Genomic DNA, 13,788 nt, shown 5'->3' with positions numbered 1-13,788 from the left:
CAATAACTGCTGAGTTCAGCTTTGCAGGTCATCTCGGACTTTCCAGTGCACTGTGATTATCTGGATAGAGTTCTATGATCACTGGAGTCAGAGAAAACAGCCACATGGGAAGATTTGTCAGTTTAGTAAAATATTTGCATGTATGAGATCGTGTCATATCTGGGTATAAACTCCACAAACAGATCTCATTACAGCCAATGGACCAATCAAATCAGACCACAGCTTCAAATCATCCAATCAGGGGTTGTCTCTAAACTTGGTTTTCTACTGAACTGTCTGAGTTCCTAACATCACTATCACTTTGTTTGTACAAGAACGATGATCACACTCTTTGTTGCTCTTTGCCTCTTAACATCAGGTGAGTTACATTTTTATATTTTTATATTAAAGAATTTTATAAAATTATATTAAAAAAAAAACATTATGACACATTTGACTTTATTACTAAAAAACCATTAAACAATGTGTTTTTTTTTTTGTTTTGTTTTTTTCCAGTGAAACCTTCTAACATCAAGGAGATTCATGTTAAAAAAGTAAAGAGTGGAGAAGATGTTACTATGAAATGTGGCGTGTTTAATGACAAAACTAAACTTGTTTGGTTAAAACATAGTTTTGGAAAGGTTCCTCAGTTGGTAGGGAGAGCAGTGGGGAAAGATTTCAGACTTGATGCAGAATTTAATGATGGACGCTTCAGTGTTAGGGATGATAAATTGTTTAATCTCAACATTAAAAATGTGACAGAAGAGGATACAGGAACATACTTCTGTGTAGAAATGCTGAACACTTCACCAGACTTTACATCTGGAACCCTTTTGGTTGTTGAAGGTAAACAGTTTTACTCTGATAACCTGCTAACTATAACTAATAACTAGCTCCAGATCAAGACTTTATGTAGAATTCTCTGTAATTTTACACCACTCGTTATTTATAGTAATATTTTTACTAAATTAAAGATGGGGAGACAAAACAAATTCCTCGAGCTGTAACGGTGTTGGAGAACGGAGAGTCGCTCACACTCCAGTGTTCAGTACAAGCCATTACTTCAAGCTGTGAAGAACCGAGCGTGTACTGGTTCAGACACGGCTCAGGAGAATCTGATCCAGGAATCATTTACACTCATGGAAACACCAGTGATGAGTGTAAGAAGAGCTCTGAGGCTGGTTCTCCTCCACAGAGCTGTGTCTACACTCTCCCCAAGAGGAACCTCACAACCTCTGGTAAAGAAACGCTCTACTGTGCTGTGGCTGAGTGTGGACAAATCCTCTTCAGGAATGGAAATATACCTCCAGAAAAAAGTAAGACTTGGAGAACATTTATGTTCCTGTTGATTAGTCAGAGACACTTACAGTGATACTGATTCAAATTTCTTTTGTTTTTAATCTTCTCAGCAAATAGGCAGTGGATTGTTGTCTTAACAATCTCCAATGTAATATGTGTTATCGTGATCATTGCTCTGCTCGGACGTTTACTTAAACTACAAAAAGGTTTGTTTACTTTTATTGTGTTTTTAAAATTAATTTATCAGTATCACAAACAATTATGGTAATTAATCCTTATGTTTATTACTGTTGTATAAAGGGGCTTCAAACGACCAACCAAATAACATAAATCAGGTAATCCCGTGTTTTATCATCAATATTAACATTTTTGTCACATTTTTGGACACACACACACACACACACACACACACACACACACACACACACACACACACACACACACACACACACACACACACAATCAGATACATTATGACATGCAGTGAAATGTTTTGACTGTCAATGTAAAAAAAAAAAAACACTAATAGAAAATATTAAAAAGAAAAATAGGAATCGAATCACTTTTACAGTAGCAAAGGAAAGAAAATATTAAAAAGTATTATGAATATGGATCAGTGTCAGAAAGTGTACACTGACGTCACCTTAGAAAATACAACATATAACTTTTTTGTAAATCAAAGAAATTTTATAAACAGTTCTTGTTCTTTATCAGGTCGCTGCTGAAGAGGTCTTGAACTATGCAGCTGTGGGTTTTGATAAGAAACCTTCATCCTCTAGAACATCCAGAGCCAAGAGCCATGAAGATGTTTATGCTCAAGTTAAAGTAAAATAAAGAAAGAGAAATTAATTCAGAATTAAAACACAACCAAAATGTAATTCTTCCCTAATTTTTAATTCTTAACTAAAACTAGACAGATTTTTAAACCATGAATGTACTAGTTTGCTTTAATTGTTTAAGACTAAAGCTTCTTATTTGTGGTCTAAAGTTCTGTTCTTTCACCATTACAGACTGTGTAATCTTCTCATTTGTATTTATTAGGATTTGATCAGTTGGTCTTTAAATTATATTCATAAATGTATTTCCTAAATTTATAAAATCCTTACATTTGGAATGTTTTCTTAGCATTTTCTCTTAAAATAGTGAACCTGATTTCTAGAATTGCAAGAAAACCCATAGTTTGATTTTAAAAGCTACCTTCATGACCGTTCAGGTCTCACATCAGGCCTTTATTCTTCTTTAAAACATGTCAGATGTGAGAGGATAAATAAATCTGTGGATAATGTAATTACTGTAAATGAGCTAAATCACATTTCCCAGCTGTAGGCAGTTTATAAGTAAATATAATGCACATTATGATGTTTAACCCACACAGATTTCCATAAATATTAATGACTTTAAAGTGAAATAAATCTGAATATTAATGTTAGTGATATTAGTGTTTACTGTGTTACTTATTACTGCTGAACCTGAAATTCAATTCCAATTACATTTTAATACAGATTTTACTTTCATGACATTTCTATTAAATCTATTAAATATTGTACGGTGTGATGAGTTAAGACTCAGATTTAAATAGTAAATAAATCTTTAGGAACATAACAATTATCACTGTATCTAACACGCTTCCCTGAAGTCTCACTGAAGAATTAAGTGTGAATGTGTTAAACATGTGATGATGTAATGTGGGGAAATATGTGGGGAGTCATTTAAATTATCGTTCAGTAATTTTACTCAAACCAAGAAATATTAGAATTGTTCCATTTCTCTTGTAATCATGTCCTGGTTAGATTTAGTAAAAATGTTTTAGTGAATCCTCAGAAGCCTCAGAGCCTCAGACATGTACTCTGTATCGTCATATATATTGCTGTATAGTTTAAACAATTTTTAAAAATAAATCATGTTAAAAAGAAATGAGTCGGTGACTGTTGTATTTTTATTTAGCAAAAATAATTGAGGTATTATTCCTTACAATATTATAACCAAAGTAAAGTATTAAGCCTTGCAAAATATTACATTTTGTGTCATAGGACATATGTAGGCGATGTTGTAGGCCAGATGTAAAGAAGAAAAGATGTTTATTGTAATCATAAACTTAGTAAAAGTAACCAGACTCAGTGCTGTCAGGCCTCGTCAGTCTGAGCTCTCTGATCAACAATGTGTGAGGAAGTGAAAGTCAAGAGTTCAGCTGAAACAGGCGTCATGTAGGGAGAAGGGCGAGACAGCTGAATCAGGCGACCAGATGGACAGACCGGCTGAATCTGAGATTGAGGGTCTAAGGGGAACCTGACCTTTAGTGGAAATAGAGAAACTAAGGCTTAAAATATGCATGTGCGTGCAAGCCCAGTCTGGACAGGGACAGACTGAGATCATAACAATGTTCAGCTCATAGGTTTAGTAAGCTTAAGGACTCTTAACATAGAACTCCACTTATATACAAAGCAACATTATAAGAGCAAGGGCTTAGCAAAAACAGCAATACAACATAATCAATATAATCAAGAACTTTTATCATAATTCAAACTCATAAAGCTAACATATAATCAATCAATTATATAATAATTGTATATATACAGTATTTTCCGCAGTATAAGGTGCACCTAAAAGCCCTAAATTTTCTCAAAAATCGGACGTGCGCCTAATAATCCGGTGCGCCTTATGTATGGGTTAAGTACAGAAATAGACCCATAACTGAGACTGCGCCTTATAGTGCGGAAAATACTGTATATATATTTGTTATGCTCACGTGTCCATCTGGGTGGGCTCTGTGAATGAGGAAGGGGTCTAGAATGAAAGACCTGCGTTCACTCCTCCAGCCTGGATCTCTCCCAATACACCAAGTACAGCACTATTTGTCTCCTGCAAAGAACATTAGAAATATGTTTGTATAGCGCTTTTTACAATTGATATTGTCTCAAAGCAGCTTTACAGAACATAAACATAGAACAAAAGATCTGCAAATGATCTAATGTTCAGAAGCCCAAACTTTAGGAACTGTTTTTGTTTGTTTCTTTGGTATTTTTCTGGTGTAATTACGATAAGATTATTTAGAGAACTTCGGGGAACAGACACAGTTTCTATAGGATGAGCTATACAGTATGTGCATTTGTGTCAATGTGATGAGATGAAGGATGGCTATTGAAATTTAGATTTAAATCGTAGTTTACCAGTCAGAAGGTGTTCAGCGCCCTGGAGATGTGATGCGAGAGGATCTCCACTCCAACTCTGCTGGGGTGCAGACAATCGTCACAGAAATGCCTAGGACGCTCCCAGAAACATTCCAGTTATCAATAAAGAGTAAATTCTGAGCCTGACACCATGACTGTAACCATTTATTTAAAGTAAATAGCCTCTTCAGGACCTCCGACTGCCTTAGGCTGGTGTCGTTTGTGCCGGCATGAAGAACCACAGCTCCGGTGTTCCTGCTCACGATCCCAGGTACCTGTGCAGCGACATCAAGAACATGAGCACTAGGTAAGCAGTGAGTGCGAGCCTTACATTTAGCCACAGCAGCATGGACGTGGTGAACAATGGAGTCTCCGATGATCACAGCGTTGCGTTCCGTTGGGCCAGAGAAATAGATGGAGTAGAGGTGGAGGGAGGACTTATTTTCACACCGGGAATTAACCTGAGACAGGTGAGCGACTGACCGGGAAGCTTCCAGCATGGCTTTCCGCTCCCTATGCAAAATGCATATCTTAATGTTATTTAAAAAAAAACAACAACATGAATTTGTTTATAATGTAGTGAAATAAATATTAATATAGTGAAATAAAATAAATTCTCATGAATGAAAGACAAACACAAAATATCCTGATTATTTTTATATTATATTATTTTTATTTTTATAATTTTTATTATTATTATTATTACACTAAAAGTCAAACTGGACAAATTGTAAAAACTCTGAGAACAAAATCACCGCATGGATCAAAAACACTGATGTAGCTCAATGTAGATAAATTCACATGGAGCTGAAATGTAGTTAACTTTAACCTCTTCAGGACCTCGCCCCCTTTTTGCAGGTTTTCGCCTACATGACCTACCCAACAAAAAGTGGTACAGCTCCCACATACTTTGACACACAGGAGCCTGGTTTCATTGGAAAGAAGAGATTCTCTAGTTTCAGATACAAGTGTCAGCTTGATTCTAGGCCTTACAAAGTTACAGAGGCTAGAATGGAAGTTTTTCATTTCCGTCTGAGTTGTTTACCTGATAAACTGATTAATCTTATTTTTCTGGAACATGTTAGGGACCAAATAACAACTGAGGGTCATAGCCACATGTCTTGGCTTTCACCAAAAAAGTCAAAAGACCCAAAAATGGCTTCAATAAAAATATTTTTCTTCGGACATGTCCGTCCGGTCATGTGTTTTTGTGAACTTGTTTACTGTATAACTTTGAATTAAAAGGCTGCATGCTCAGTTTAAAAGGCCTAAAACAGGCAGAGACTCTCTGTCTACAAGTCTGCTGTGAAAACAGGCCTGTAACTTGACACCCTGAGCTGTGAGAGTGACAAAATGTCAGGGATTACGCAAGAATTCTTCTGCGCAGCTTGTTCACGCAGATCCAGGCAGCGGAGATGGGGGATGTTGCATATCGTTGGAATCGTCTCCTTATTGGCTAAAGAGCTGTATAGGTCCCGGCCCATTTCATTGCTATTGGAAGGAGTAATTGTCAGTCAAATGAGGGTTCCCAAAAAATGATGTCATGACATCATTGGCTTCTCAGCCGTCTATCTCTGCAATACAAGCACCGATTGGCTCAAGTGAGGGCTTGTTTGATTCGTTAGGCCCTGGGCTATAAATATGACATACATTTAGAATTTTTGAATACCCCGATGAGAAGTTAGAGCCGAAAAACCAGATGGTGGCGCACTACTGTTTCCAGTTTTTTGCGAGGCGACCAAAGTGTTTTGGATTAAAAGGCTTACAGATTCCAGTTCCTTGGACCTGTGTGGATTTTTGTGGAATATTTGTTTTGGAATATATTACCCCAGTGAAGAAAGGGAAGCGTCTAAATGTAAGGGAAAAACCGGTCTAGCGCCACCTACGTTAGTTTTCTCCAAAATTTTTTCAAATAGTATGACGGCTATGAATCATATTATGCTTTGTGTGTGGGCTTAAGAAAATCTTGAGAGTATAAACTTTACTAGGTAAATAGGTTTTTTTCAGTCTGTTTTTTACTGAGATCTCATTACAGCCACTGGACCAATCAAATCAGACCACAGCTTCAAATCATCCAATCAGGGGCTGACTCTAAACTTGGTTTTCTACTGAACTGTCTGAGTTCCTAACATCACTATCACTTTGTTTGTACAAGAACGATGATCACACTCTTTGTTGCTCTTTGCCTCTTAACATCAGGTGAGTTACATTTTTATATTTTTATAGAAATGAATTTTATAAAACTAAAAAAATTCATGACAAATTTGACTTTATTACTAAAAATTAAACAATGTGTTTTGTTTCCCAGTGAAACCTTCTAACATCAAGGAGATTCAAGTTAAAACAATAAAGAGTGGAGAAGATGTTACTATAAAATGCGGCGTGTCCAGTGACAAAGATAACTTTTTTTGGTTCAAACAGAGTTTTGGAAAGGTTCCTCAGTTGTTAGGGAGAACAGTGGGGAAAGATTTCAGACCTAATGATAAACGCTTCAGTGTTAGTGATGTAAAATTGTTTAATCTCAACATTACAAATGTGACAGAAGAGGATACAGGAACATACTTCTGTGTAGAAATGCTGAACACTTCACCAGACTTTACATCTGGAACCCTTTTGGTTGTTGAAGGTAAACAGTTTTACTCTGATAACCTGCTAACTATAACTAATAACTAGCTCCAGATCAAGACTTTATGTAGAATTCTCTGTAATTTCACACCACTCGTTATTTATAGTAATATTTTTACTACGTTAAAGATTTGGAGAGGAAACGATCTCCTCCAGCTGTAACTGTGTTGGAGAACGGAGAGTCGCTCACACTCCAGTGTTCAGTACAAGCCATTACTTCAAGCTGTGAAGAACCGAGCGTGTACTGGTTCAGACACGGCTCAGGAGAATCTGATCCAGGAATCATTTACACTCATGGAAACACCAGTGATGAGTGTAAGAAGAGCTCTGAGGCTGGTTCTCCTCCACAGAGCTGTGTCTACACTCTCCCCAAGAGGAAGCTCACAACCTCTGGTAAAGAAACGCTCTACTGTGCTGTGGCTGAGTGTGGACAAATCCTCTTCAGGAATGGAAATAAAGCTGCAGAGAAAAGTAAGACCTCTTCTTCATAAACAAGTTTAACTTTAAACTTTCATTATCTTCAAAAATAAGTGTTTTAAAACATCTGTATTTTTCCATACAGGTTGTTGTTTCCAGATTCAGGTGATGATCTATCTTTCCATGTTTAGAGTTGGAGTTCTTGCCTTTCTGGTTATTATCTTTACAATCATTTTTTTTGTAAAAAGAAATAGAAAAAATTGTTAGTTTCACTTTTGCTGTACTTTCACATGCATTATTACATATTGTCTTTCTTGTTTTCTTGTGATCTCGACATAATAAAACTCAGTTTTCATAATTGTATAGCGAGAAAAATCACAATAATAAAGTTGCAGACATCACAGCCTACTTCTTAAGTGTCAGACACAGTTTGAGTCCCTGATCAGAGCAAACACATTGATCCATGATGTGGTTTTTCTACCTAATTTTTTTTTTAATTTTATTCAGATAATTGACTAATATTTATATTGAATATAAAAAGTCCTCTTTATTTCTGAGATCTTAATATCCCATCTTGGTCTGTGATTTCATTTACATTTTGCTTGTAGTTTTGTATTTTGGCTTTAATATATTTTTAAATGATGAAAGTCTCAGATGCTTCACTGTCATGTAGAGCTGCAATGAATGTACTGAATAAATACTAACTCAACTGTACTGAAAAATAAATTGTTATTCAATACATGATTTAAATGTATCTTTCTTTCTTTCTTTCTTTCTTTCTTTCTTTCTTTCTTTCTTTCTTTCTTTCTTTCTTAATCTATTTATCTATTTATTAATTTATTTATTTTATATTTAACCTTCTTAATGTAGAATCATGAATACATGTCAGGACATTTGTTTGTATTTTATTTTATGAACATTTCTTAATGCCCTGATAAAGAAAGAATCAATTTTTTACTTTATACCACTTTAAACCACAGAGCTGTTTCCACTAACACTGACACATTCTCTGGTGTGATGGAAACCAGAGCACAATCAGCTCAAACCAAACAGAAGCGTGAGGCCATTAAGGTTTTAACCACATTAAAGGTGATGAAGCTGCCGGACTCGTAGACTGCAGCATCACTCTGTCTAAAGGTTTTGCGAGCATAAGTCAAGATGTGTTTTACAGTTTAATTCTTTAGTGATCACATAGTGTGAGAGCTTTCATTAATTATTACCCTTTATTTATTAGACCAGTTAAGGAGGACAAGTCCTCATAGACATTTATGCACACTCTAGCAGAGACACAGGTTGTACATCATCTTCATCAAGGAGATTCATCTCTTGTGTGAATTCTTTCTCAACTGTGGATCAGTTGCAGTTTCACCACTTTTTGCTCACTGTTATGCAAAATTGCCAGCCATTATTTTCATGTTTCTTTTGGTTCTGAGTTTTGTTTCATGGTCCGTGGCCCAGAGTGCTACTGGAATTGGTGTGTCAGGTGAACCAGGAAGCCTACTGGTGGACCTGGGGAAGCAGCAGGTAATCGTTGACAAACAAATGACCAGGGGGACCAGTAGGTTTGATCGAGTTAGATGCACTGAGGCAGAGGTCAGGAGAGCTCAAACTCCCACATGAAGGCCTCCATGCTTGAAGGAGGGTAGATGGTATCAGAACTCAAGAACTACACGAACGCAAGAACTACCATCAACTTCAGTCATAGCATCAAGAGGTTGAAGGAACAGGGCATTCAGTATGGCTGGTAAGAACGTATTTTCAAACGAAGGATGAAGACCAACTTATTCAGTCTGGATATTATTCACAAACTGAAGTCAGACTAAACAATTAATAATTAATCCCTCCACTCCTCCAGGGTTACCTTCATTGCAAGTAACTAACAATTTAACGCATTGTATTTGTATTAAACTGTGAAGAGGCTGCAATTTAAATGGCATAATTCAGTGGATCCTAAAGAAAACACTTGAAAAAATGAAAAACGGGAGAAACATGGAGGCATTCACAGGGGCTTTGGCCCAGAGCATGATAATTGTTGGCACATCTGACAATAAACAGGGGTCAGCCTGGGTACTCTGACCTGTCTGACGTTATGCAGTGCCATGTACAGCAAACTGCAATGCACTGTGTGTTCTGCCACCTTTCTATCATAGTCACCATTAACCTTTAGAGCAATTTGACTACAGTTGGTCTTTTGTGGGATCAGACCACAAGGGTTAGCCTTCACTCTTCATGCACATAAACAAGCCTTGGGTGACCATAACTGTGTCAGACCACAAGTGGTAACACCACATTTAGTACTAAGTACTGCATACTAGGGAAATCCCCACAAGATTTGTCATTTTGGAGATGCTCTGGCCTCGTTATCTAGTCATCACAGTTTGGCCCTTCTTAAAATTTCTTACTTACACCTTTGTGTCAGGAAGGACAGCTGACCCAAATGTGAGACAGACGTAAAACCTCACAGTCTTTAATGAGCTCTATGGCAGATTAACAACCAACAGAAACAGAACTTTCAAACAGTGTTCAGGAAAACAGTCACAGCAAATGGTAGACAATGGTGTGCACAAAAACATATTACTACAGCTATGGCAGGTAAAACAGCAGTAAAAATACATTTTCCAGGCAGAACTCATGAAAAAACCATCGCACAGGTTAAACAGTGGCAAATATCCAAGCTCAGGTAGAGTGGGGTAAATAGTCCAGGGCAAACAAATCCTAAGCTACTCCAAACTTGTAAACAGTAGACAGTGTAATCGACAAAGAGGGCATCAAAAGCGTGGCTATAGCAGGAAAACGGGAAGAAACTGGGGTCAAAAACAAGCAGAGAAACACAGGACCAAGGTGTGATACTCAAAAACAGAAGAGAGACGGTGTCCTTAAATAATGCAGAGGCATACAAAATGGCAGTCAGCTCCAGAATTGCTCTGTCCAAGATGGCTGTCACCGCAAAAGTGCTTGTCACATGAGGAATCATACATTGTTTATTTTTCTATACATTAGTGTTGGTTTACAGGCTACAAGCAATAAAAAAGGTCAAACGGTAAACCAGAGACACTAGACAAGGGTTTGAACATGATGCAATCAGGCTTGGATATTACACAGCTTGAATGAACAGCAAGAATGTGTTACAACTCTATGAAGCCTTTATAAATGTGATATAATAGTCTCATATCCTTTTTCATAAATATGAATCATTTAATAAGTAACTGTATAAAACATGCCCATATTTATTTAATACAAACCTGTGCACAAAGCGCTATAAAGAGCTAGAAGGATGTCCTTGTAATATTTTACTTTAAAAGATCGTCCAGTAGAAATAATCGTGTGAGAATAAACCTGGGATTATTTGCAGAAGCTCCTAACAAGCCTAGAAACAGTCATGAGAGTAGACTGAAGTGTTCAAGCCATGTCTGAAAATACTCTTAACACATGTGTAGAAGTGTTACTGGCTGCAGCAGCGATCTCTCTCACACTACGCTGTAGTCTCAGTTTAAATGAAATAGCATTGTGGTTTCTGAGTTTCAGAGGCTGGGTGTTTTAGCCAGCAGCTCACACACACTTATTCTGGGTCACGTTAATTGTCTAAATGTCTTTATGTTAGAATCTCAGGCCAAAACACAAAAGCTGGAATTCATACATTAAAAATATCTTTAATAAATAACATGTATGTTAAGAGCACTATTCAGACTGAGCTAGAAACCGTGCTCTAACTGTGTAAGGCCTGATATCCAGCCTAAAGGACTCAACAACAGAGTAAAGTATAAACTGACAATTTTGTAAACATATGAATAATTGTGATAAGCCCAAATAAAACACTGAGTCAAGTCAAGTAGCTTTTATTGTCATTGCAAACATATATAGCTTACACATATAGCTTAGACAGGAGTCAGTAATCACACCAAGGTCTTTTACTGCTGCACATGATGAAACAAAGACCAGGGTTCCTCTGGAATCAGACAGCTTACATCTGACTACATGTGGTCCTAGTACAAGCACTTCTGCCTGTCAGAGTAAAGCAGGAGGAGTTTGTAAGCCTCCACTGTCTGATGTCCTTCACATAATCTTCAATCTTATTAAGCTAGTGACTCACATCTGACATAACTGAAGCTAATCCCAAGTTTATAAATCATTGTATGAAGGGAAAGCATATACAAGGAGAAAAGCAGTGGGCTTGAAACAGAACCTTGTGGAACACAGATCATAACCATATCATGCGTAAATAAATCACCATTTAGATCTACGAGCTGATAACGGTCAGTCAAATAAGGCCTGGGCCAGGAGAGGGCTGTCCTTTTAACACCAACATTTTTGAGTACATCAAGTAGAATATCCAGTCCAGATGGAGGCTGGTAGCTGCAATGGGCAGTAACTATAAAACTAGCACCAAGTTCTTGCACCATTCAGTCAGGAGGTAAACATACAAGCCACTTCCATGTGCTTACCATACAGAGGTGCATTCCTCTCTGCATTAAAACAGCTGAGCCCATATTGGTGAATGATGTCATCCGGAGCTCTGTCACTGAGCCACGTCTCTGTGCAAAGACACAGCAGTTTCTAAACTCATGCTGTGTAACCTGCTGGACTTGGATGTAATCTAAGGGAGTAAACATTGGAGAACATGATGGTTGAGTGAAAGGCTGTCTAAGGTTCATTTTTAGCCTGGCACTGGCTTTCACCTCCTTGTGATAATCAACAGGACTTATAAATATTAAGTGAAGGTAAAGGTCATATGTTCAGTCATTGTTATTAGCTGCAGCAGCTCTCTGTCACACCATGCAGTAGTTTCAGTTTAACAGCAATAACATGTGGTTTCTGAGTTTCAGAGACGAGTGTTTCAAAGTGTTTTAGACTGTAGCTATTTTGGGTCATGTTAACAGTCTAAATGTCTTTACAATAGAATCTCAGGTTAAAACACAAAAGCTTAACTTTATTAATAAAAAGTCTTTAATAAATATCATGTAGAATACTAAGAGCACTGTTTACTCAGACTGTGCTAGAAACTGTGCTCTAACTATATAAGGCCTGTTATCCACCCTAAAGGACTTAACAACAGAGAAACAGTTGGAATTAAATGATTCATATCTTCCAAAAGGTTTGACTTTATAACTCAATTAAGGATTAACCTGAATAAAACATATACAGTGTTATTTATGCAAAATGTTTAGACAAAGTGCTGCTGCAGTCTATAAGTCCAGCAGTTTCACACCTTTGTTTGTGGTTAAAACCTTAATGGCCTCATGCTGCTGTTTGTTTGACATGTTTGTGCTGTACTTTCCATCACACCAGATAGTGCGAGTGTGTGTGTGTGTGTGTGTGTGTGTGTGTGTGTGTGTGTGTGTGTGTGTGTGTGTGTGTGTGTGTGTGTGTGTGTGTGTGTGTGTGTGTGTGTGTGTGTGTGTGTGTGTGTGTGTGTGTGACTGTTAATGGAAACATTTCTGTGGTTTTGTATCTGAGAGATACAAACAAATGACACAAAGAATTGTTAGACTTTTATAAAGCCGCCATTAGAACATTAGAACAGAAGTTGAAGCTCAGAGACACGTTTCATTATTGAGAAACTTCAGTAATAAGTAGAGAGAGAAAACTTTAAAGATAAAATTAATATAGTTCATCACTTCAACACATGGACATGTCAGTATCTTTCTTGTAATGAGGGTGTTGTAGTGACCAACACATTCACACTAGAATAAAAGTTCTCTATTAAACAATGATAACTTGCATCTTACTTACACCTTACACCTGACTTACACCTGACTTACACCTGACTTACACCTTACACCTGACTTACACCTTACACCTGACTTACACCTTACACCTGACTTACACTTTACACCTGACTTACACCTTACACCTGACTTACACCTTACACCTGACTTACACCTGACTTACACCTTACACCTGACTTACACCTTACACCTGACTTACACCTTACACCTGACTTACACTTTACACCTGACTTACACCTTACACCTGGCTTACACCTTACACCTGACTTACACTTTACACTAGAGGTCTTCACGGGTCCACTTAGATCCGAAAACCTGAGGTCCGACCCGAGACCTGAGCGGGTTCGGGTCTAAACGTTGCACGGCATCGGGTCTAGGGTAATTTAAAATTAATGTGTTTTTACCGAACGGACCCGAGTAGACCCGAACTATTGTATCTCGCTTGTGTATTGAGTCCTTTTCCAACCTCTCCTCTGTTTGCCAAGACCGCTTGCAACATGTGGCTGGTGACGTGTGGCTGGTGGTAAGCTAATTTTCGTTGAAACAGACCTGTCAATCAATTTTTAATCCATGCT

At 37.4% G+C, this 13,788-nt stretch overlaps 2 protein-coding genes across 2 annotated transcripts; both read left to right on the top strand.

The window, feature by feature from the left end:
- The first annotated feature begins 245 nt into the window (after positions 1-245).
- Positions 246-3,188, top strand: LOC113656586. The gene is made up of 6 exons (XM_047801428.1): positions 246-358; positions 496-825; positions 954-1,295; positions 1,389-1,484; positions 1,579-1,613; positions 1,993-3,188. Exons 1-6 carry the CDS (start codon positions 319-321, stop codon positions 2,110-2,112), a joined length of 963 nt encoding a protein of 320 aa, XP_047657384.1. The 5' UTR covers positions 246-318; the 3' UTR covers positions 2,113-3,188.
- A 3,202-nt stretch (positions 3,189-6,390) lies between these two features.
- Positions 6,391-8,185, top strand: LOC125138955 (vascular endothelial growth factor receptor 1-like). The gene is made up of 4 exons (XM_047801438.1): positions 6,391-6,644; positions 6,754-7,071; positions 7,200-7,541; positions 7,633-8,185. Exons 1-4 carry the CDS (start codon positions 6,605-6,607, stop codon positions 7,752-7,754), a joined length of 822 nt encoding a protein of 273 aa, XP_047657394.1. The 5' UTR covers positions 6,391-6,604; the 3' UTR covers positions 7,755-8,185.
- Positions 8,186-13,788: the final 5,603 nt, after the last annotated feature.

Source organism: Tachysurus fulvidraco, chromosome 16, assembly GCF_022655615.1.
Source record: "Tachysurus fulvidraco isolate hzauxx_2018 chromosome 16, HZAU_PFXX_2.0, whole genome shotgun sequence".
NCBI lineage: Eukaryota > Metazoa > Chordata > Actinopteri > Siluriformes > Bagridae > Tachysurus > Tachysurus fulvidraco.
This window is presented reverse-complemented; position numbering and strand designations above follow the sequence as displayed.

Coding starts and splice junctions, on each gene's coding strand:
- LOC125138955 (XM_047801438.1), top strand. CDS start 6,605: ATGATCACACTCTTTGTTGCTCTTTGCCTCTTAACATCAG. Junction 6,645..6,753: donor TCTTTGCCTCTTAACATCAG/GTGAGTTACATT, acceptor TTTGTTTCCCAG/TGAAACCTTCTAACATCAAG. Junction 7,072..7,199: donor AACCCTTTTGGTTGTTGAAG/GTAAACAGTTTT, acceptor ACTACGTTAAAG/ATTTGGAGAGGAAACGATCT.
- LOC113656586 (XM_047801428.1), top strand. CDS start 319: ATGATCACACTCTTTGTTGCTCTTTGCCTCTTAACATCAG. Junction 359..495: donor TCTTTGCCTCTTAACATCAG/GTGAGTTACATT, acceptor GTTTTTTTCCAG/TGAAACCTTCTAACATCAAG. Junction 1,296..1,388: donor AAATATACCTCCAGAAAAAA/GTAAGACTTGGA, acceptor TAATCTTCTCAG/CAAATAGGCAGTGGATTGTT.